Source organism: Nyctereutes procyonoides, unplaced genomic scaffold, assembly GCF_905146905.1.
Source record: "Nyctereutes procyonoides isolate TBG_1078 unplaced genomic scaffold, NYPRO_anot_genome, whole genome shotgun sequence".
Classification (NCBI taxonomy): Eukaryota; Metazoa; Chordata; class Mammalia; order Carnivora; family Canidae; genus Nyctereutes; species Nyctereutes procyonoides.
Genome location: NW_026575131.1, coordinates 39,766,085 through 39,786,858, shown reverse-complemented (window position 1 = coordinate 39,786,858; position 20,774 = coordinate 39,766,085). Strand labels below are relative to the sequence as shown.

General features: G+C 52.6%; 1 protein-coding gene across 1 annotated transcript in view; it reads left to right on the top strand.

Annotated features, from left to right (window-relative positions):
* The window catches only part of BSN (bassoon presynaptic cytomatrix protein), a 97,808-nt gene that overhangs the window by 53,574 nt on the left and 23,460 nt on the right, over positions 1-20,774 (top strand). The window contains exons 2-3 of the mRNA XM_055344459.1: positions 1,117-1,525; positions 14,575-15,453. Coding sequence (XP_055200434.1) covers positions 1,117-1,525; positions 14,575-15,453 — 1,288 coding nt within the window. The remainder of the gene's footprint in view (positions 1-1,116; positions 1,526-14,574; positions 15,454-20,774) is intronic.

The following is a 20,774-nucleotide window of genomic DNA, read 5'->3' as shown; positions in this document are numbered from 1 at the left end:
GAGGATGAGGGCCCCAGGGCAGTCTACCCGCAGGCAGCTGTGGTCTGGCCTCTGCAGTGTTCTCAGCCAGTCTATCCTGTCTCCTGGGTGCCAGTATCCACCCAAATGAATACAGACTGAAGCAAGGATAGAATTTCAGGGAAGCAATATAAAGCATTGCCTTGGGCTTTTTTTGTGCTCAGCTTCTTTCAAACTAGAAAAGGAAAATTGGGAAAAGAAAATAAGGAAATTGAATTTAGCCTAATGGTTTGACTTTCTACCTCATCAAACTACTAACTCTGCAGGCTTCTCTGCAGCTGTGCTAGATCAGGATGGAGATGGGGGTCAGGCACATTGGACCTCCCTCAGTGGTTCCGCAAGGGCTGGATCCTAGGACTCCAGCCCCACCCAGCCTTGCATTAGTGGAAAAGTAACATCTCACCCATCTCCATGGACTTGGTCTTGCATCAGGAATGGTGATGGACTGCCAGAAAGAAAGTTTCTTTGTGCCTGCTGGAGATGGCATTAACTAGGCATTAGGATGCCTCCCCCAGCCATCTCCACCTGTCTGGAGTCAGCCTTTGAAGGGGACAAGCCAGAACAGACCTGCCAGGGCAATAACTCTGAACTTAAGCTGCATGTTGGCATTACCTGGGGAGAGAAAAATACTAATACCAGGGTCCTGCCCCCTCAGGTTCTGCTGTAATTTGTCTGGAGTGTATAGCCTAAGAGTCAGAAATTTAAAAATCACCCCAGGTGTTTCTAATGTATAGGTTTAGTGCCTTGTACTCAAAATGTGGTCTGCACACCAGAGTATAGGTATCACCTTAGAGATTATTAAAAATGCAGCTCTCACCTTAGACTTACTGAATCAGAATCCACACTTTATCAGGATATAAGAGGGGAATTCATGATCCTTCCACATGGCCTGGTGCTGAGGGTTCAAGTGGGAGATGCTTGTCAGGGCTCAGCATGGGGCACAATCAGTGCACAGCAAATGGTGGCTGTGATGATGCCACTGGGCAGGAAGAGGAGGGTGGAACCGGGCTCGGCAGGGTCACCGAGCTTGATAGAGCCCTCTGCAGGCTACTTCTCTGGGAAGTGTCTCTAACACAGTCATTTTCAATGTCATTTCAGCGTTTCCAGGAGACTGGACCCCAAGGAGCCCCCGGGTAGCCAGAGAGCAGCTTCCCCAACCCCGAAGCAGGCTTCTGCTACTGCTCCCGGCCGCGAGAGCCCCCGGGAGACAAGGGCTCAGGGCCCAGCAGGCCAGGAGGCTGATGGGCCCCGCAGGACGCTGCAGGTAGACAGCAGGACGCAGAGATCAGGGCGGTCCCCCTCTGTGTCACCGGACAGAGGCAGCACCCCCACATCACCCTACTCCGTCCCCCAGATCGCCCCCCTTCCCAGCAGCACGCTGTGTCCCATATGTAAGACCTCGGACCTCACGTCGACCCCCAGCCAGCCAAACTTCAACACCTGCACCCAGTGTCACAACAAGGTCTGCAACCAGTGTGGGTTCAACCCCAACCCTCACCTCACCCAGGTAACCACCTTCTGCGCCGGCTCCCCCACCTACCTTCCCATGCCTCCCTTGGTTCCCTTCCCCCCTCTCTCTCTCTCTCTCTCTCTCTCTCTCTCTTTTTTTAAGTAGTCTCCACACCCAGCGTGAAGCACAATGGGACTTAAAATCTTGATCCTAAGATCAAGAGTCGGATGCTTAACCGACTGAGCCACCCAGGCGTCCCTCCCTTCCCCTCTTTAACCAACTCTCTTTTCTTGGTCATTTCCCTTGGCAACCGAAATTTATGTCTTCCTGGCTCCAAAATGTGGTAGCAGAGAACAGACTTGGCCATACATCTCTTGAGGGATTCCTGCACCTTCTAAAAGCTTGGGCAGAGTCCCAGCAGAGAAGATGCTTTCTTACCTGGTAAAAGTCTGACCCAGAAAAATGGCCTTAGAGGGAGCCAAAGACAGGCTTCTGGGCAACCTTTCTTAATGCGTACTCATTTGGAGATGGCCACAAGAAGCCATAGGCTCGGGGGGGGGGGGGGGGGGGGGGGAGGCAGATTCCCCTGGCCCTTGGCCAGCCTTTCTCCCTGACAATAGGCACTGGGGGAAGTGGGGGATGCTGGTGAGGGAAGTGAGATTTTTAGGGGAGGCAGGAAATGGCCTTCTAATTGGGCTCTGGGAAGCTTCTCCACTGGGCTTCCAATTCCAGTTAGCTGGGGCCTGAAGTGGCAGAGCTGTAGCCATCTCCATACAAACAACTTTGGGGTAGAGACCTAGGCTAGGAGCCAAGTATTCACAATGGGTGGCTGTGTCCTGCATAGGCCACTACAGGGCCATTTTCAGGAGATTGGCCTCCTTTTATGCCTCAGAGAATCCCGGGTCCTCAGCCCCATCCTGGCTTTGTTTAGGATGCTTTGAGTTGCTGTGAGAAGCTCAGCCAAGCCCCTGGAGGCTCTTTTTGGTGACCTGGAGGCTGGGTGCCCCAGTGTACTAGTGGAGCTGGGGCCTTACCGCTGAAGTGACCTAAACAGGTTTGCTGGCTTCCTCCCTCTCCTCTGAGATAAGCCATAGAAGTCTCTAGTTCCTCCCCTAGGGCTCTGTCCTTGGGCAGGATGGAGCATGGCCGGCTGCAGGAAGAGCCATGGCTGCCTCTAGCATTATCAGCAGCAGGAGCCGTTTGGACCTCGTGGGTGGGGGGATGAGTGAGAATAATTGTTCGCAGGTCGGGGTCTATTTGTGACATGAGGTAGTGTGGGTGTGGGATGTGTGGTTTGCGAGAGGTAAGTGTGAGATTCTGAGGAAGGAGTTGCCGTTGTAGGGAGATGACTCAGTAGGTTTGGAGTCGCTCCGGGAGTGTGGGGGCTTCCTTGAGGAGGCGTGCACACTCGTGATTATTACATCTGTGATTAGAAACAGGCCCATCCCTGCACTGATCAGTTAGGTAAGTGTTTGCTCTTCGGTACGTAGAACAGTGTGATCCAGACCAGAGAATCTCACCTGTGCGTTTATGCCAGCAAGAAGCCAGAAGCACGTGGCCCCAGGGGAGCAGTGAGGTTTGGCAGGGAGGAATGAGAGGCTGCTATGGCCCTGTGTGGCCTTGCCCCTCTGGGTTCTAGCCTCCCTGAGATGCTCATTCGATCTGTAGGGCCCGGTGAGGTGAGCAGGGATTAAGGGAGAGCCACACATGATGCATCAGTTTCCTGGTGGGCATCCCAGCCCTTGCCACACAACAGGCTCCCCCTGGCCCAGGACCTTGAGTGAGGTGGGAAGGGAGCCAGCCTTTGATGTGCTGGGAAAAACAGCAGAGTGGGAGGACCTTGGCGACACTCCGTCCATCTGCCTCATTGTGCTGGGAGGAAGCTGAGGCTCAGGGCCAGGAAGGAAAGGGCCTCAGACTTACTGCATATTCACGGTGTTTGGTGAAAAGCAGACCTCCCAGCCAGGTACTTTAGGCAAATGCCGAGCCAGACAAATGCTTTGGTTCTTTGCTGTGAGGCTTCTCAGGCCTTCAGCATCATAAATTACACCATGAAGCTCCACAACAGAGCTGGAGCCAGCAGCCTTTCCCGGACTTGCTTTCGCGGAACAGTAGGGGCTGTTGTTCTGTGGCAGCAGTTTGGGAAGTGCTGACCTAGTGCATTCTCCAGGTTCTCAGAACATGGTGGATGCCCTTTTCTGAAGGGGTCTCCAAGCAGAACCTTTTCTTCTCCAGAATTGGCTTTCAGTGGTATGCCTGTCAAAGAGAAAGAACCTTTGGCACACTTTCCTGAGAGGCTGGCAGAGCCTAATTCTCGAGTTGGGGCAATTATCCTTCATCACTCTGCTAAGAGCAGATTCACCTCCCTGGTCACGCATCCACATCATGACAAAACCAGTTTGTAGGTTTTGCTCACACACCCACTAATCTACTCTGGTCAGACCATACCTGTTCTGGCACCTCTAACTGGACATGTTAGCCAAAAAAGCTATTTCCAGGATTGCACTGGTGTCTGTGGGCTGGGCTCCTGCCTGGCCTGAGGTTCTGGGCCAAGCAATGGGCTGGTTCTGAAGTAGGGTGTGTCTAGGTGGCAGGGGCTCAGGCAGAGTCAACTTTTCTAGAACATTCAGCCCCAGTACTCACTTCTTAGGAGGAGCCCTGCTGGAGTGCAAAGGAGGTGGTGCTGGTCCCAGCACAGATGCACTGTGGATACTGGCCACTGGGGAGCATACTGGAGACCTTGTCTGGGGTTGGAGGTACATGTCTGAAATTGCTCATGTAGTGATGCTTAGGCAGGACTGAGGAGGGCTGGGTCCCACATTCTACCTGGAAGCTCACCAAAGCCTCATCAGGGCATGTCAGTGAGATCCTCAGCTTCCTGCTGGCAGAAAGAATTCTAGAGAGGGACAGGGCCACGCACATGACATGGAAGGTTTCATGGCCTCTCTGAGACTGCTAATGAAGCTGCCCTTGGATCTTTGGAAATGTGACCATGGAAAACCGATATTTTTGCATAGGTAGAGAATCACTGGCTTGTACTTCCATTTGCAGCACAGACTAGGGGTGTGACAAGCCCTGGTGCTGAATGACTGGGTGAGGGCAGATGAGCAGAAAGGAGGGAATAGATGGGCACTGGGCCTATGGCCACTGGAATTCAGTGAATTTGTCTTTCCACCCCATGGCATCTATCAGAGTCTTTTTACTTTAGCTGGGTTTTTCAGAAACCGCAAACTAGGTCTGGAGATAAGAATCACATATACAGGTAGAACAGTCAATTGCATTTGGCCAGAGAAATGGCTGAGATCTGGAACCACTACTTTTCTGGCCAGCGGGCCCAGTCTTCTGTCAATTCCCAGGCTGTCAACTCCCAGGCTGCGGGATGGGTACTACGCTCACACAGATGTGGCACTTACTGTTCTGCCCAGGCCCTGGTTGGCTAGCTCTCGAGGCTGTGATGCCTTCAGAGGAGGGTGCCTGCCCAGGTACTTTGCTGGGCTTCTAAGGCCTAGAGTACATTGAAACTGCATGGAAGTCATGGAAGATGCTCAGAGCACTCTCTGTTTATAGACAAGAAGACTAAATCTTGGGAAGTCTTGGCTTATTCAGGGTCATTTTGGAGCAATAGAGCTGAGGACCCAGAATCAGTAGCTAGCTCTTCAGTTTTCCCTCAGGGACTCTCAGCACCATTTTCTCCACCCACAGTCCAGTTTTGCTTGGGTTGGGGATAGTTCAGAGCAAACAGGGCCATCTCAGCCACTCTTAATGGTGAGGCCATTTCTTTCTAGAGTTCTGCAGTCCTGGACCTCAGGGCAGATGAATCATTTAACTTGTTTGAAATCGTGGCTAAAGACTGGGGTTTCCTTGTGGGGTCTGAACATTTCTCACCACCCATAGGAGACCCTTCTTGTGAGGACAAACTGACCAGGAGGTCAGAGACGTTTGGCATGTAAGCCCATTCAGTGCCCAGTGATAGGGAAAAGGCAGGAAGATTGTCCTCTTCTCTCCTTGGATGTGGGTCCTCAGAGAAGTACCTTAACTTCCCAAATGTCCCATTTCTCTAAAAGAGAAACAGAGGATCAGAGACCAGCCCTGATGGCTTTGCTGATGTCTCCTGCCCTCTCAGGCCTGTTAGTCCTCCTCTCCACTCTTCAGTGACTTAACTTTCAGGCCTGCCACCCCTTTCTCCTCCAGGAGGGAGGCCCTTGTTGCACAAGTCAGGCTCTATCCTGATAGCTGGGAATAGGAGATTAAGGCATGGTAATGAGCCTGCTAGGTGGAGTCTGGGAGGTGAGGCTTGGGTAGGCAATGTGGGTGGAGTGAGCTGCTGGAGATGAGCAGTGGCCAGGGCAGCCTGGATCTGCCAGTCCTCTTAGGGGCCTCCCTGCCCCTCTCAGAGCAGACCAGCAGCACATCCTGACCTGGAATTCTTCCAGATAGGAGTCTGTCCTCACCCTAGGAACAGGGTCACAGGAGCGAGTGCTGTGCAGACTCTGGGCTGGCTGCATGCCTGTGCTTCCAGATCTGATTGGCAGAATTGTCCCAGATCACCACCTCCATCCAGGCTGCAGCGTGCACCTGGGAGGCCCACCCTTTGCTCCAGTGAGGAGCAGCAGGCCTGCTACCCCATTTCTAGCCTCCCCTGTTCAGGCGGCCCATCTGAGCTCATCTGCCTCCTGCCTCCCCTGCTCTAGTCAGAATCTCTCAGAAGCCTCTCTAAAACACTTCTGAAGAGTGATAGTGGTCTTTCTTTGCCTGTTCTAAGGTCTGGACTTTGCTGAGACCAAGCCAAGGATGTATAATCCATTGCGCACCCCCCTTCATCCCCACTCCACCAGCAAGCCTTGGGCTTAGGCGCTTACCATGGTGGGCGGTGTGGAGAAGGGTAGGAGGAAGCAATGGCCATAAGCCTTTCCTCTGTTGCCTGCATCCCACTCCTTTCCGGCAAGGGCCGGGGCACCAGATGGTCCGGGGGAGGTGCTGTGAGTGCATCATGGATCCCTCCACTGCAGCCACCAGCCTTGCCCCTTTCCCTCTGCTGCTTCCTGGCCACACTGCCTCGTGGGCCAGTAGGGAATGAGGAGCAGGTGTTAGGAGGACATAGATCAGCAGTGGGCTGAGGAGGGACAAATGTATCCCCCTCCTTCCTGGACCCAGGAGGAGTTGGTGTCCAAACATGTGTCCAGCCTTCCCTTCTCTGCCTCCAAACCAAAAGGAAGTGGGTCTCCAGGTGACAGGTCCTTTGGGAACCCTCTTTCTCATGGTACGTCTAGTCCTGGGGCAGTTTGCCTTGAAGAAACCAAACAATTTCCAGGTCAATAGGGAAATGCCTGCCAATCTTTAATCATCCTAGGACAGTGGGCCCTGCTGCCAGTCCATGCTTCCTGTAGCCGGGACTCTTGACCTGCCTGCCTGGACCACTGTAGGTCAGATGCTAGCACCACCGGGTATGTGCAGAAGAGACAGCTATGCGGGAGTGGGAGCTGCTTCAGAGCTGGAGCTCTCAGGCCTAGAACTCCAACTGTTAGCTACAAACAGGGCCCTATGTATGGTTATCTAAGAATGGATGTGAAATTAATTTGGAACAGAAAACTGAGATTGGATTCCTGAAACACCTGCTTGCATATGTGTGGGCAAAAGAAACAGAATGGGAAGAGAATTGAGTAAAAATGGTAGAAAAAAAAGAGAAATAGATAAATTGGGAACGGAGAGAAGGAACAGAGGGGAGAGGCGGGAAAGGGAGGTGATGGAGAAAGCCAGAGGCAGGAGGGGGCAGAGAAGCAGGAATGTTCGGTGAAGTCACCAGCTGCTGGCTGGTGACCTGGGGCAGGCCAGTCTGTATCCACTGTCAGAAGTGGGCCCTCTCCCTCTTCTCATCCTTTCCTTCCCCTACAAATGCTGTTGAGGCCTTACATGAAGCCAGCAACTGTCCTTGACACTAGAGAATCAGGCAGAAATGAAGCTGCTGTGTTGTTCAGCCCCTTGGCGCCTGTAGGCCAGAGGGAGAGGCAGCCCTCCTGCCTGCCGATAATCACCCAAGTGAACACACAGTCAACACCTGAGGGTCAGGTCTGAAGAGGACCAGAGGGAGGCTGGGGGGCTTGATGTGATGCTGCAATGAGACTCTTGGGGGCTTCTACAAGGAGGGGACATTAAATTGAAGCTGGACTGGGGACAGATGGGGCCCAGGGAGGCCTGAGGGGAAATAAGTGCATGGTCTATATGAGGGCCCAGAGCAAGCCAGGGCTTGGGGTGGAGGGGAGCTGGGGTGCCATGAGTAGGATCAGAGGGCATGCAGATACTGCTGCCATCTGTAGCTGGGATTCCAAGGTTTTGGGAAAGTGGCAGTGGGACGGTCAGATGTACATTTAAAAACACCTCTTTGGGGGACACCTGGATGACTCCGTTGGTTGAGCATCCAGCTTTTGGTTTTGGCTCAGGTTGAGATCTCAGGGTCATGGGATCAAGCCCCATATCAGGCTCCCTATTCAGTGGGGAGTCTGTTTTGCTCTCTCTCTCTCCCTCTGCCCCTCCCCCTGCTCTCTCTCTCTCAAATGAATAAATAAATCTTTTTTAAAAACACACACAAAAAAACTCCACCTCTTTGAAAATTGATAATGGTGATAATTGTACATTATGAATGTAATTAATGCCACTGAATTGTTCATCATTTAAAATGGTTAAATGGACAATTTTATGTTATGTTTATTTGACCACAAAATTCTTACCACCATCGCCTCCTCTGACTGCTGTGTGAGATCAGCCATGGGGTGGGGCTGGCTTCTGGAAGCAGGCTGGAGTTGGGGCGGTAGTGATGGTAGTGGAGAGCCTTGATTCCTGGTGGATTTAGAGGCTAAACAGACAGGGGATAGGGGATAGAGATGGAGAATGTTTCCATTTGGGCCATGTCAAGTAGGAGGTGCCTGTGAGCATTTAGGTGGAGCTTAGTAGGCTGGCCTGCAGACCTGAGACCCTGTTGTGTAGCACACGGGTTGGGGCTGGTGGCCTTTGAGACTCACATGCATATTGACATCAGTTAACTTCACACTAAACACTTCAGTAAGCATATCATCAGTTAGAGTTTAATATTTGTTTAAGGCATGTGGTTTTATTTTTAGATGAAATGTACATAAAATGAAATGTACAGAGCTCAGGTGTACCATTCAGTGAGCTTTGATAAAAGCATGGAGCTGTCGGCCAAACCCTTCAATCAAGGTGGACATCCTTGTCATCCCAGAAGCCCTTTCAGGCCCCATTCCTGTCCACCCCCACCCCTCCTCCAAAGACAACTGCTGTTCTGATTTTTCTCCACCATAGACGAGTTTTGCCTAGAGTTTCATATAAATGGAATTGCACAGAATGTGCTCTTTTTTTAAAATTTTATTTATTTATTTATTCATAGAGACAGTGAGAGAGAGGCAGAGACACAGGCAGAGGGAGAAGCAGGCACCATACAGAGAGCCCGACGTGGGACTCGATCCAGGGTCTCCAGGATCACGCCCTAGGCTGCGGGCGGCGCTAAACCACAGGGCTGCCCGAATGTGCTCTTTTGGATAAGGCTTCTTTCACTCAGCATAGCATTTTTTGAGGGTCATCTATGTGACAAGTCTTGAGAAGCCTGATGGAGAAGGAGAGGAGAGAGGTGTGGTTGAGGGATTGGGGCCCCTAAAGAAGCAGGTCTAGATCCTGAGTGTGGAGGAGGCAGCCTATTGTGCAGCTCCTCTTAAAGACATTGGAAGCAGGGCAGTGGTTTGAGCCAGAAGGGGAGGAGGGCAGGAGAAACTGAACCAGCCATTGTGGACAAAAGCTCCCTGGAGAGAAGGAGTGAATTAATTAACCAAGCAGCTATGGGGGCCCAGGAGAAGTTGGGACATAAGCTAATTTACCGTAGAGCCCATTTGCCTAGTGCCCCTTTATCTGTTTGGGTAGAGGCCCAGAGAAAAAAGGTATGTAGTTGGATCTAGTTCTGAAGCAGACATAGGTCAAGAGAGCGCAGACATAGGTCAAGAGAACACAGACATGTAGTGGAGTGACTGCATGGTGGACCAGAGATTGAACTGGGCAGGAAAAGATGTGAAGGCAGAGGACCAGTGTAGGAGCAGAAAGCAGAGGCCCAGTGGGTGGGGTCCCCGCAAGGCCCAAGGACTGCTACAGTGGGGTGGCCCAGGAAGTGACCTAGAAGGCTGGAGGAGGACAGATACAGGGTGATTTTGGAGGAGATGGTTTGGGGTGATAATGAGTTTGAGGGTGAGGCCAAGGGATAGAGTCAGCCTAGTGGTTGTCGTCTGCAATGACTATGGAAGTCAGTTCAGTGGAAGCCTGGAAGACAGGGGCCCAGAGCTTTTGAGAACTAGTGGCCATGATGGGGGTCTGGAAGGCAACAGCAGCTAGAAAGGGAAAGGTGGGGAAACTAAGGGCTCATCCCCGGGGCTCCAAGGGACTTTTTTTTTTTTTTAAGATTTTATTTACTTATTCATGAGACACACACACAAAGTAAGTGAGAGAGGGAGAGAGAGAGAGAGAGAGAGAGAGAGAGAGAGGCAGAGACATAGGCAGAGGGAGAAGTAGGCTCCTTGCAGGGAGCCCAATGTGGGACTCAATCCCCGGGCCCGGGACTACGCTCTGAGCCGAAGGCAGGCACTCAACCGCTGAGCTACCCAGGTGTCCCTCCCAGGGACTTTAAAGGGAGGGTGAGCTGTTGCCACATTCGGAAGTCCAGGGAGTGCAGTTTTTCCTGGAGAGTTCGATGGTAAACCAAGAAGACAGTGTGTGTCTGTGTGTGTGTATCCATGTGTATGTCCATGCATGTGTCTGCATACATTTGTGTGTGTGTGTGTGTGTGTTGATGTGTGTGTATGTGTCCATGTGTGTTTGTGTGTGTCTGTGAGTATGTCCGTGTGTATGTCCATGTGTGTGTCTGTGTGTAGAGAGTGCAGGGGAGTTGGCTTGGTCAGGAAAGGATGTTTTACAGGGAACTATGGAAGGCCTAGGAGGGAGGAGAGGCTGTCTAGGGAAGGCTGGGAAGAGTTGGACACGAGAGGTGGAAAGGTGTTTGTAGGGATCAGCAAGGGGATGGATTCTTTCCATTTCATGGAGCTCCAGGTCAGTGAGCCTTTCCAGCCCCAAGTAACAGATTCAGCCTCCACTCCCCAAATCCTGGCCTCACATGCGGGGCAGTTTCCCAGGGCTTCCCCATGGCCCGTGCCTGGCTGATTAATTAATCCAACTCTAGATTAACGTGCTCCACCCTCTGGGACCCTGTGGCACCCGCCTGCGTGCCACACTAAGCCTTCCCATCCCTATTGCTGCTTGGGCCCTCACCAGGTGGAGAGTGCAGGTGTCCATGCCTCTGAAATGGCAGCATAGGCTTCCTTGCTGGCAAGAAGGGTCAGCCTGACAAGAGCTAGTGTCTGGCAGAGCCATTTAGTTCAGTGTAGTCCTGGGAAGTCCTCTTAACTTACCTCTGGATCTTGGGACATGAGTTCTGTGGCGGCTGATGACCTACTCATCTCTTGGCTCTGCCAGGTCAGGCTTACAGAAGTACTAGACAGCAGGACTCTAAGAGAGATTTCCGGTCACACTAGTAGAAGGCTATTCCCTGTGATTCTGGTGAGCAGCTGGATTGGAGGGCACCAAGGAGCCACAGACACATATAGGTGAGGAAGGCTCTCACTGCTGCTGGTCCCAGGGCTGAAGAGTTTTGCCACAGGCCTGGCCATGTATGCCCAGCCTAGGTGGGCAAGTGGGCTGGGGGTTCATGGCCATCTCTCTCCTTGTCCAGTGGATGGGCTCCATCCCCCTAACACAGGGATGATGACCTTGAAGCAGGAAGGAAGAAGCTGAGGCTGAGCTCCTCAGATCAGGCTCCTGAAATCTATCAGGGAGGCAGAGGAAAGTCTTGCTGGGTTCAGAGAGCTCTGCTTCCAGTGTCCTCCCCAGGAGGTCTCTCATGGTGGGCCTGTCTGCCTGGGCCTGAGCCTGGGTGGGGCTGGGAAAGGGTGTGGTCAAGGCTCCTCACCGTCTAGAGGAGGCTGGATAGAAATAGCTGTGCCCATCTGGGCTATGAGTCACTGAGGGGTGTTTTAGCTGTTTCTTGGAGAGGTTCTATTTTAGGTGAGTGCCTGTGACAGCCTGGGTGACGGAGGCTGGGTAAGGGAAGGTTCTGGTGGTGAGTGCAGGAGTGTTAGCACATGCCCTTATTCAACCCTTTCCAGAACCTAAAGGAGCATCACTCTGAAGTCCCAGGATAAGGAGTCCCAGATCCCTCTTCTCAGAAAGTCCCAGGGTGTGCTGCAGCCTGCAGGTGCATGATAGCAATGGAGCCTTGGGTGTGCAATGGGCACCTGCTGCAGGAACTGAGTCTCTGGCTGCTGCCCTGGGCCAGGGCCTGGGCCTCCCCTCAGGAGGCTCCAAGGGTCCCTCTGAGGGGAACAGAAACAGCTTGCCCCTGGGAACTCCAACTCTGGTGGCAGTGAGCCCTCCTAGCCAAGAGTGACCTTTCTAAAGGGGTCTTTGGACTGAGACCTAGGGACACAAATTGCTTCCTCTGAGGCTTTCTCTCTCCAAATGTAGACAAAGCTTCCTTGGGTCTCCAAAAACATCTAGATGAGTTGACAGTTCCCAGCTGGAGGGGATGACTTCTTACCTATCCCAGTGCTTTGGCATCTCTGTTCTTGGGATTTCTGGAACCGGTCTTTGAGGATTCTGGCAGTGTTTTGCAGAGGGGACTTCTAGACACATGACTTGACCTGCACGAGGCTGCTGGCCTTTGGAAGAGGCAGGAATGCAGAAGGTACCAGGCTCCAGCCTGAGGCTCAGGAGCTGGGCCAGGCTGGCAGGGCTGGTTTTACCCACAGCACTACTTCCTAGCTGGTTAACCACAAAAGCATGTGGTTAAATTATATCAGACCTTGATTTCTCTACTGTGAAGACAAAATGAAAGGTTGCCTGTGGACACACCCTGTGTGGTGCTGGGCACAGGAGAGTGCTTGCCCGGGTGCAGCCTTCTCCCCTCCTTGCTTGCTGCTCTTGGGCTACAGGGCAAGAAGCCACACCCAGACTTCACAGCTGGCAAGTTAGCTAAAGCAGCAGCTGTTCAGCCCTGTGGACACCTCAAGGTGGAGAGCAGGACTGAAGGCACTCCTGAGGATGGATAGAAGGGTCCTTCTGCCTCAGGAACTGGATTGCACCTTTCCCTGGTGACTGGGCCACCATGGTGCTTTCAAAGGCTCTGGCTACAAGCCTAGATGGAGCAACCTTGGCCTCCGGCCTCAGTTCTGGTTGAAAAGGAAATGCCTCCTCATTGGGGCACTGAATCTCCGATCTCATATGACTTTGGCCTTGTGGGAACCTTGCCCCCTAGTAATAGGTTGCTGCGATTAATACCACAACAGGCCTCTCTGGAATGAGCCCTGCTCTGTACCACATACTGAGCACAGTCCTGAGAACACCTCAGGAGCTTCTCAGCTGAGTGGGGAGATGGGAAACTACCCAGAGAAACATATTAGTAGATACTTCGGGAGAGAATGAGCACCGTGACAAAAACAAATATTGGGTGATTAGCTACAGGGTGCTTGGGAGGGGTATGTTAGATTGTGTGGCCAGAGAGGGCCCTGATGGGGAGATCTGAGACCTGTATAGCTACCCACCCCAGTGGCAGAGAAAATTGTGAAGGCAGAGTCCCTGGCTACAGAAGTGAGCTCGGAGGACTAGCAGGCAGAACAGGAGGCCCAATATATTTGGGGTGAGACTGCTAAGGGGGGATGGGAGGGAAGGAGGCCAGAGAGAGGGATGGGCTGGGGTGGGCCGTAGGGCCTCGTGGGCCATGGTGAGTTCCCATGGCGTGCATGATAGGACTCCTCTAAGGGATTTGAGCCTGTTAGTGATTTGCTCTGATTTGTATCTAGATTTTTTGGAGGAAAAAAATATTATTGGCTCATGTAACTGGAAGTCTAAGGGTAGACTTAAGGCATAGCTGAATCCAGGAAATTAAACAAAATCATTGGTTCTGCTCCTTTCTCCTTACTTTGGCTCTACTTCTGACTCTATTGACATCATCCTTAGCATCTCTCTGCATGCTGGGAAAGAAGGCTATTGACCACTCCATAGCTACATTCTCCCTGAGTAATCCCAAGGGAAAAAAGACCCTCTTTCTCCTGTTGTTCATTTACTAAGTAACACAGAAGGGCTCTGATCAGCCCTATTTGCAAGGTCACGTGTCAAGCCCTACCCCTTGCTGAAACCAGTGATTGGCCCAACCCGAGTCTTCCACTCACTTTACTCGGGGAGGTATTGATGCAGAGAGGAAACTACGCATCCATCACAGGAATAGCAGCACATGCTTATTTGTTCTAGAGGCACAGATTATCCCATTTTCTTAAAAAATGTGTCTTGCTTAAGGGGGAAAAAAAGGCTTTTTCATTCTACTTACATCATCACTTATGTGGCATTACTTTGCTCTCCAGATTGTTCACATCCATCTCGTGTCCTCAGCTAGGCTCCAAGCTCCTCCAGGACAGAGTTCATGGTTTCTTTTTATTTTCTATACCTTGTTCTCTCTCCTGTTACTCTTCATTTATTTATTCATTCTGAAAGTTTTTAATGAACATCTATTGTATACCAGGCACTATACTAAGGTTATCTTTTTCCTCCTGGTTTATGTTTTAAAAGATCAAGCTGGCTGCTGTGTGGAAGTGGCCCAAAGGGGGCAGCAGGGGAAGGAGAGTGACCACTTGGAGGCCTTGAGGACCATGGGTGAGGGGGGGTTCATGGGGTAGAACAATGTACACAGATCAGAGGTATAGCCGGTAGGTAGGCAGTAAGGAGGACACTTGAGCAGGAGGGTCTGGCAGGCAGTGGATTGATGATTGGGGGGTAGGGAGTGTGTGACTGCCCCTGTTCTGCTCCAGGCACCTGGCAGCTCCCAGAGGTCAGGGCAGTGCCATTGTCCCTTCAGCTCTGTCCCTTGGCAGCCCAGAAACACCTAAGCAGGCCTTGCCGCTCCTGTCTATGCTTGGAGCTGGCCCTGGCTGCTGTGGGGCCTGAAGTGACCTGAGCTATGGGTACCACCAGTCCTGACTACCCTGATAACCATGATACTTCCTCCTCAGGTGAAGGAATGGCTCTGTCTGAACTGCCAGATGCAGAGGGCTCTGGGGATGGACATGACCACTGCGCCTCGCTCCAAGAGCCAGCAGCAGCTGCACTCCCCAGCCCTGTCTCCTGCCCAGTCCCCAGCCAAACAGCCCCTGGGGAAGCCAGAGCAAGAGAGATTACAGGGCCCAGGGGGACCACAGCCTGGACCCCGCCAGGCCGAGACAGCCAGGGCCACCTCAGTGCCGGGGCCTGCCAAAGCAGCTGCCCCTCCGGAGGTGGGGAGGGCGTCTCCTCAACCCTCTCTCCCCATCAAGCCTTCCACAGTGGAGCCCAGGCCACCTGCAGGAGAGGGCCTGGCCAAAAGTGCCACCACAGTGCCCCCTGGGCCTGGTGCTGCTGAGCAGACCCAGGAGGGCCTCACTGGGAAGCTCTTTGGCCTTGGTGCATCATTGCTGACCCAGGCAAGTACCCTCATGTCTGTACAACCCGAGGCTGAGCCCCAGGGCCAGGCCACCCCCAGCAAAGGACCACCCAAGATCGTCTTCAGTGATGCCAGCAAGGAGGCTGGTCCGAGACCCCCAGGCTCAGGGCCTGGGCCACTACCTGGAGCCAAAACTGAGCCTGGAGCTCGAACAGGTCCCGGACCAGGACCTGGAGCCCTGGCAAGAACTGGGGGGACAACTAGTCCAAAGCATGGCAGAACAGAACACCAGGCAGCAACCAAGGCTACTGCCAAGCCAAAGACCATGCCGAAGGAAAAGGCCACCTGCCCGCTGTGCCAAGCTGAGCTCAACGTGGGCGGCAAGGGCCCAGCCAACTATAACACCTGTACCACCTGCAAGCTCCAGGTGTGCAACCTGTGTGGCTTCAATCCGACGCCCCACCTGGTAGAGGTAAGAAGCTGCACCAAGCGTGTTCCCTTGGGCCTTGGTGAAAGCCCAAGACCTGGAGGCATGGGAGCCAGAGAGAGCTGCAGAGAGTTGGGTCTTCAGCAGTCGCAGGGCTGCCTCTATGCAGCTAAGAGGGGCTATGCTCCTGTCCCTGCCCGAGGCTTGTTGTTCCATTCAGAAAACTAACTGGCACAGCTTGCTTGCTTTTAATGTTGCCTGCCGCCTCTTACCAGCTACCTGGTGCCCTGAGGCCTGGCTCAGAAGTAGCCAAGTTTGGGAGGCCCTGAACTGGTTGCCCCATTCCCAGCCACTAGCCTGGCCTGATGAAAGATGCTAATCTCCCCTGCTCAGGTAGGAAGAACATGGGGTCTCCTCCTGCCCTCGGTCTGTGACCCATACAGGGGTTTGAAGGGTTACCTCCAGCCCAGCCAGGGGTAACCTCCCTCCATCCCCTCTTTTGAGGTCATGGATGTTGATGCCCACTTGTCAAAGCCATAGTCTTTGAGCCACATATTTTCTTTTGGCTGGGCCTGGTTCTCCCTGGGGCTGCTTGTGGGGATGCTCAGAGATGTTCTTCTTACCCATAGGGAAATTTGAGGGAGTTGTTAGGGTTGGGGCCTGTCTCCCTGCAGTCCTTTGTCCCGGGAAGGGTTCTGGGCACTGTGGAGAGCTGGATGGAAAAGAATATGAGGCCTAGTGTTCTGTCAAAGCTTAGAGCCAAGCTTGGCAGGCTCAGAAGTTGCAGAGGTTCTGGGCAGAGCTGGATGAGCCTGAGCCTGGAGGCTGCTTGTGCTTCTCCCCTTACTCATTCTGCCTTGCCCAGGGCCATCCATGTGAACCCTACCTAGGCTGCCTTGGGCATAACTGGTGTGTCCCATTCTGTAGAGTGCTGTTAGGGTCAAGATGAGTGATTGGATCATCTTGACAGATGGATGCATGCATCCCCAGCTGTGTCACATCAGGAGATAGTCAAGCCAAAGCCCTTCCTCCTGTACATGGGCAGCCACTTGAGCCCTTGGGTCTCCTAGGCTGAGCCATTAATGGTCTGTAGTGGGGCAGGGGAGCTTCTGACAGCTTGTTCTGACTTGTCTTGGATCAGGCTTCCATTGGAGCAGCCCATTGTGATAAGGAAGACTGCTTTGGCTATCATAGGCCATATTTTCCAACATGCAGGAAGAGGCAGCTCTAATGAAGAAAAGTGATCGTGTCCCATGATGCCCATGTGGCCCTCCATGCCCCATACTGCCACTTCTCAAGCCCTAGATCCAGTGGCTCACTGGAGGACAGCTGGCCTGGCTGACTAGGTTGGGGAGGGGATACCAAGGGGCCACCACAGAGCCAGAGGAACTCCAGTCCAGAGACTGCCAGCCACACACTCACTGCCATTGAGTGGGACACCCTGATGCTAAGGGACTGTGAGCCCTGTTGGACTGCTAAGCTAGCCCAGACTGGGGGACTCTTATCCCTGAGATACCTCCTGGCCCACATTTCATTCAGCAGGACACACACAGAGGGAAGGGGAAAACTGTGTCTGACCAGGAGTGTAAATGCTCCTGACAGCTCCTTTCAGCAGCCCCTGGGCCAGGCCAGGGGAACTGCTGATTCTGCTCAAACACGTACCAGTCACATGCCGACTCTGGTTGGGCATTTGGATTCTGATCCAAGCCTCTCATGAGCTGTTTAGTTGTCACCTTCCTGGACTCTGGGACTTCTGCTTCTTGATAGCCAACATCACCTCCTGCCCCAGCTTATTTTTTCAGAGAAAATTTCAGAGGGAAAAGGGATCTATCTAGTTTTCCTGCTTCCTTCATTGTATGCTCTGGACTCCCTGTCTAGAAAGAAGCTAAAGGTTTTACAGCTCTGAGATGTTGATGAAAATTGTCCTGCATATCTTGGTGTCTCTATGTCCTGCCCCATTGCCACCCTCTTGGCCAGAACCACCCTTGCCACTGCCGAATCTGATACGTTCCATGGGCCTAATGGCAGAGCCACTGGTGTCCTGGTCCTAGCTTCTCCCCACCCCGAGACCTCTGCTTCCTTACTGCTTGCTTCTAACAGCAGTCAGAGCGTAGCCCAGCTTCTCTGACTCCTTTCTCCTCATGGCTCTGCTTATTTTTCTTTTTTGTTTCATTTCACTTCTTTTCTTTTCTTTTTTTTTTTTTTTAGTAGGCTCCATGCCCAGCAGAGCCCAATGCAGGGCTTGAACTCACAAACCTGAGATCAAGACCTGAGCTGAAATAAGATCAGATGCTTGACCTACTGAGCTACCTGGGAGTCCCAAGGCTCTGCTGGTTAATGCTGCTATTTCCAGGGGGTTCCTGGGGAAGGTGTGGATGGGCAGCCATGATGCCTTCTTCTTATGGTTCCCACTAGAGTTGTTGCTTTTCTTCACTGTAAGCAGGCCGTCGGCCTTCTTTGATCTCACCTCAGCAAACGGCCACTTGACATCCAAAGCAATTGTGTGCTTCCCTTTGACCTACTTTGTGTGTTTTTGGTTAGAGCCTCCTGATTTCTCAGCAGGTGTCCTAGACACATCGTGCCTTGGGAGTGAGGTGGCAGGGCCAGCAGTAGGGGTTGGTCTGCCCTGGCTGTCTCTCCCACACCTAGCTAACTGAGGCCAGCCTGCTTGTGTGTGCCTAGTGTGAGGCAGAGGGATCCCTGTCTGCTTGAAGGCTGGGAGCTTGAGCGAGGGATGAACCAGGGAAGCCCCACTGCGAGCTCCCCATAGGCCCGTTAGACCTGCTGTGGCTCCATCCGAGACCAGAGCCAACTGTCTGGGCTGTTGGGTTGGGAATTTCCCACCTCAGAGCTGTAAAACTTTTACCTTCTTTCTAGACAGGGAGTCCAGAGCATACAATGAAGGAAGCAGGAAAAATAGATCTCTTATCCCTCTGAAATTTCCTCTGAAAAAAATAACCATAGTGCCATTTAGTGAGTCATTTCATAATTAAGAGTTGTTGATTCCAAATTTTTTTACCTATTTATCTTTTTGAAGGATAATAGTACCCTCTGGCTTAATTTTTAATTGGCTTTCGGTTAAAAATAGAGTTTGTGAAGAAATTAGTGGAATTGGAAATGTTATAGTAACAGCACCAGTTGCTGATCTTATTATAATTGCCAAAATACCAGCCATACCCTTGAGAAGTTGGGCCTCCCTGGTCAAAGGGCCTGGCATCTGTGATATGTGGGGCTGGGCTTATTTGAGGCAGGGGTTGCAGTGGGGGTACCAGATGAGAGGCTGGCATCTGCCTCTGGGGGTGGTGATCTCAGGGAGTCCTGTCTCCTCCATGTGGAATGGAGATGATAGCACTCCCTCTTAGGTTTCTGGTAGAACCAGCAGAGATGCCATACTTCAGATACTTATGCAAGGTCCAACACACAGCCAGGAGATTGGAACCGGAGTGTCCTAATAGAGTTTCTTTTTTTTTTTTAATTTTTATTTATTTATGATAGTCACACACACACACAGAGAGAGAGAGAGAGAGAGAGAGAGAGAGAGAGGCAGAGACACAGGCAGAGGGAGAAGCAGGCTCCATGCACCGGGAGCGCGACGTGGGATTCGATCCCGGGTCTCCAGGATCGCGCCCTGGGCCAAAGACAGGCGCCAAACTGCTGCGCCACCCAGGGATCCCCTAATAGAGTTTCCATAGGGGAGAAAGAGTCCCCACTAGCCCCCAACTACCTGGGTGTGAATCAACCCAGTGGCCAGCGCAGGATGAGGGATGCCCCATAAGGAATGGACACATTTGGTACTAGAGCATGAGGAGAGCACAGCCCTGCCAGAAAGGCACATGTTGGGGATATCAGGGAGGATTCTTCTTATCAGAGGAGAGGCCCAGAAAGGAGAAGCTTAAGCATGTCCAGGGACAGGGAGGGACAGGGTTGCAGCATCAGGAGAACAGTAGCACCAATGATGGTCATGCCTGTAGTCTGGTGTCCTGAGCCTAGAGCTCTTTATGTCTAAGCATGTTTTCTCTGGATTTCTATGTCTAAGCATCTTTTCTCTGGATTTCTCATCTACTGCCCCTTGTCTGGCAGTAAGGCTAGGGATGGGGATATGTTGGGCCCAGCAGCCAGCCATGGGGTGTTGATTAGACCCATGTCACTGTAATCAAACCAACACAGGCCAGCTCCACATACATAGATTGTGTTCTGCAGGATTGTTCAGATGATGGGAGGCAGTGCAAGGAGGATGCCTAATGTCCATTTCAGCCTCGCCAGGCAACCATGGCCTTGAGGCACAGCAGCCAGGACCACCCTGGAAGGCAGCAGGGCTCTTCTGCCTGTGGGATACTCCACCAACTCTCTGACAACTCGTTTCCTCTTCTTCACTCTGACCCCACCTCCCACCATTAGATGGTGATTGCTGTGGGGCATTCCTACCTTCCTGCCCCCAGAGGGAGACAAGGCAGAAATGGCCATCAAGCCTCTTGCGGTCCATTCCCAGGCTCCAGATCATCTGCCCACTTGGCAAGGGGGACAGACAGAGGGGAAGCAGGCAGCAGCTCCCTGAAGGCTGGGGCTGGCTGGGGCTGGGATGGAAGAGTATAAGAGAGAGTGTGCAAGTGAATGAATGAATGAGGGAATGAACACAAATGGGGAGAGTGAATGAATGAATGAATGGAATAATGGAATGAATGAGCAGGGGTTGGGGAGGCAGGCATGCTGTGGGGGGCAGAGATGAGAGCTGAGAGAATAAAGAAATCGAGACCTGTATTCCATCCCCCAGGCATAGAACCTCCCTGTGGCTTGCATCCTACCCCATCCCCATTCCCCAGAAGACTTAGGTCTGGGGCCAGCTCTCCTCAGGCTCCCTCACCTACAGGCTCCAGTGCTCTGTACTCTTCTTCCCCCAGCCTCCCGAGAGCTGGGGAAGGGCCTCCAGCAGCCAGGTCAGCTATTTATTTTTAGCCATTACCTCACATGCCTCCCCACCGCCTGCCTTCCCTCCCTTCCTGGTTGGCTGCTATAACAGAGCCAGGAGCAAGAGGACCAACTGGGCAGCCCCTTCTGTAGCCTGGCTGCCTCCATGAATAGCGTGGGAAGGAACAAAACCCTGGGGAGCGTGTGACCACAAGTGACATGCTCTGCTGAGGGCTGGGCCTCTGGGCTTAGGTGAGCAGGCTGCTGCGTGGGCTGGCTCTGAGCCCCTGGCATGAGGTCTGTCACCTCCATTCAGACTATCCTTCCAAGGTGCCCTTGCTTCAATGGGGACTGTTGCTTCTGGGGTGGGGTCTGCAGGCCAGAGGTAGGGCTCAGAGGTTTGTGAAGCCACCAGGGTGAGCCAGGGCAGATGACCTAAACTTGAAAGGCCTAACCTGGAG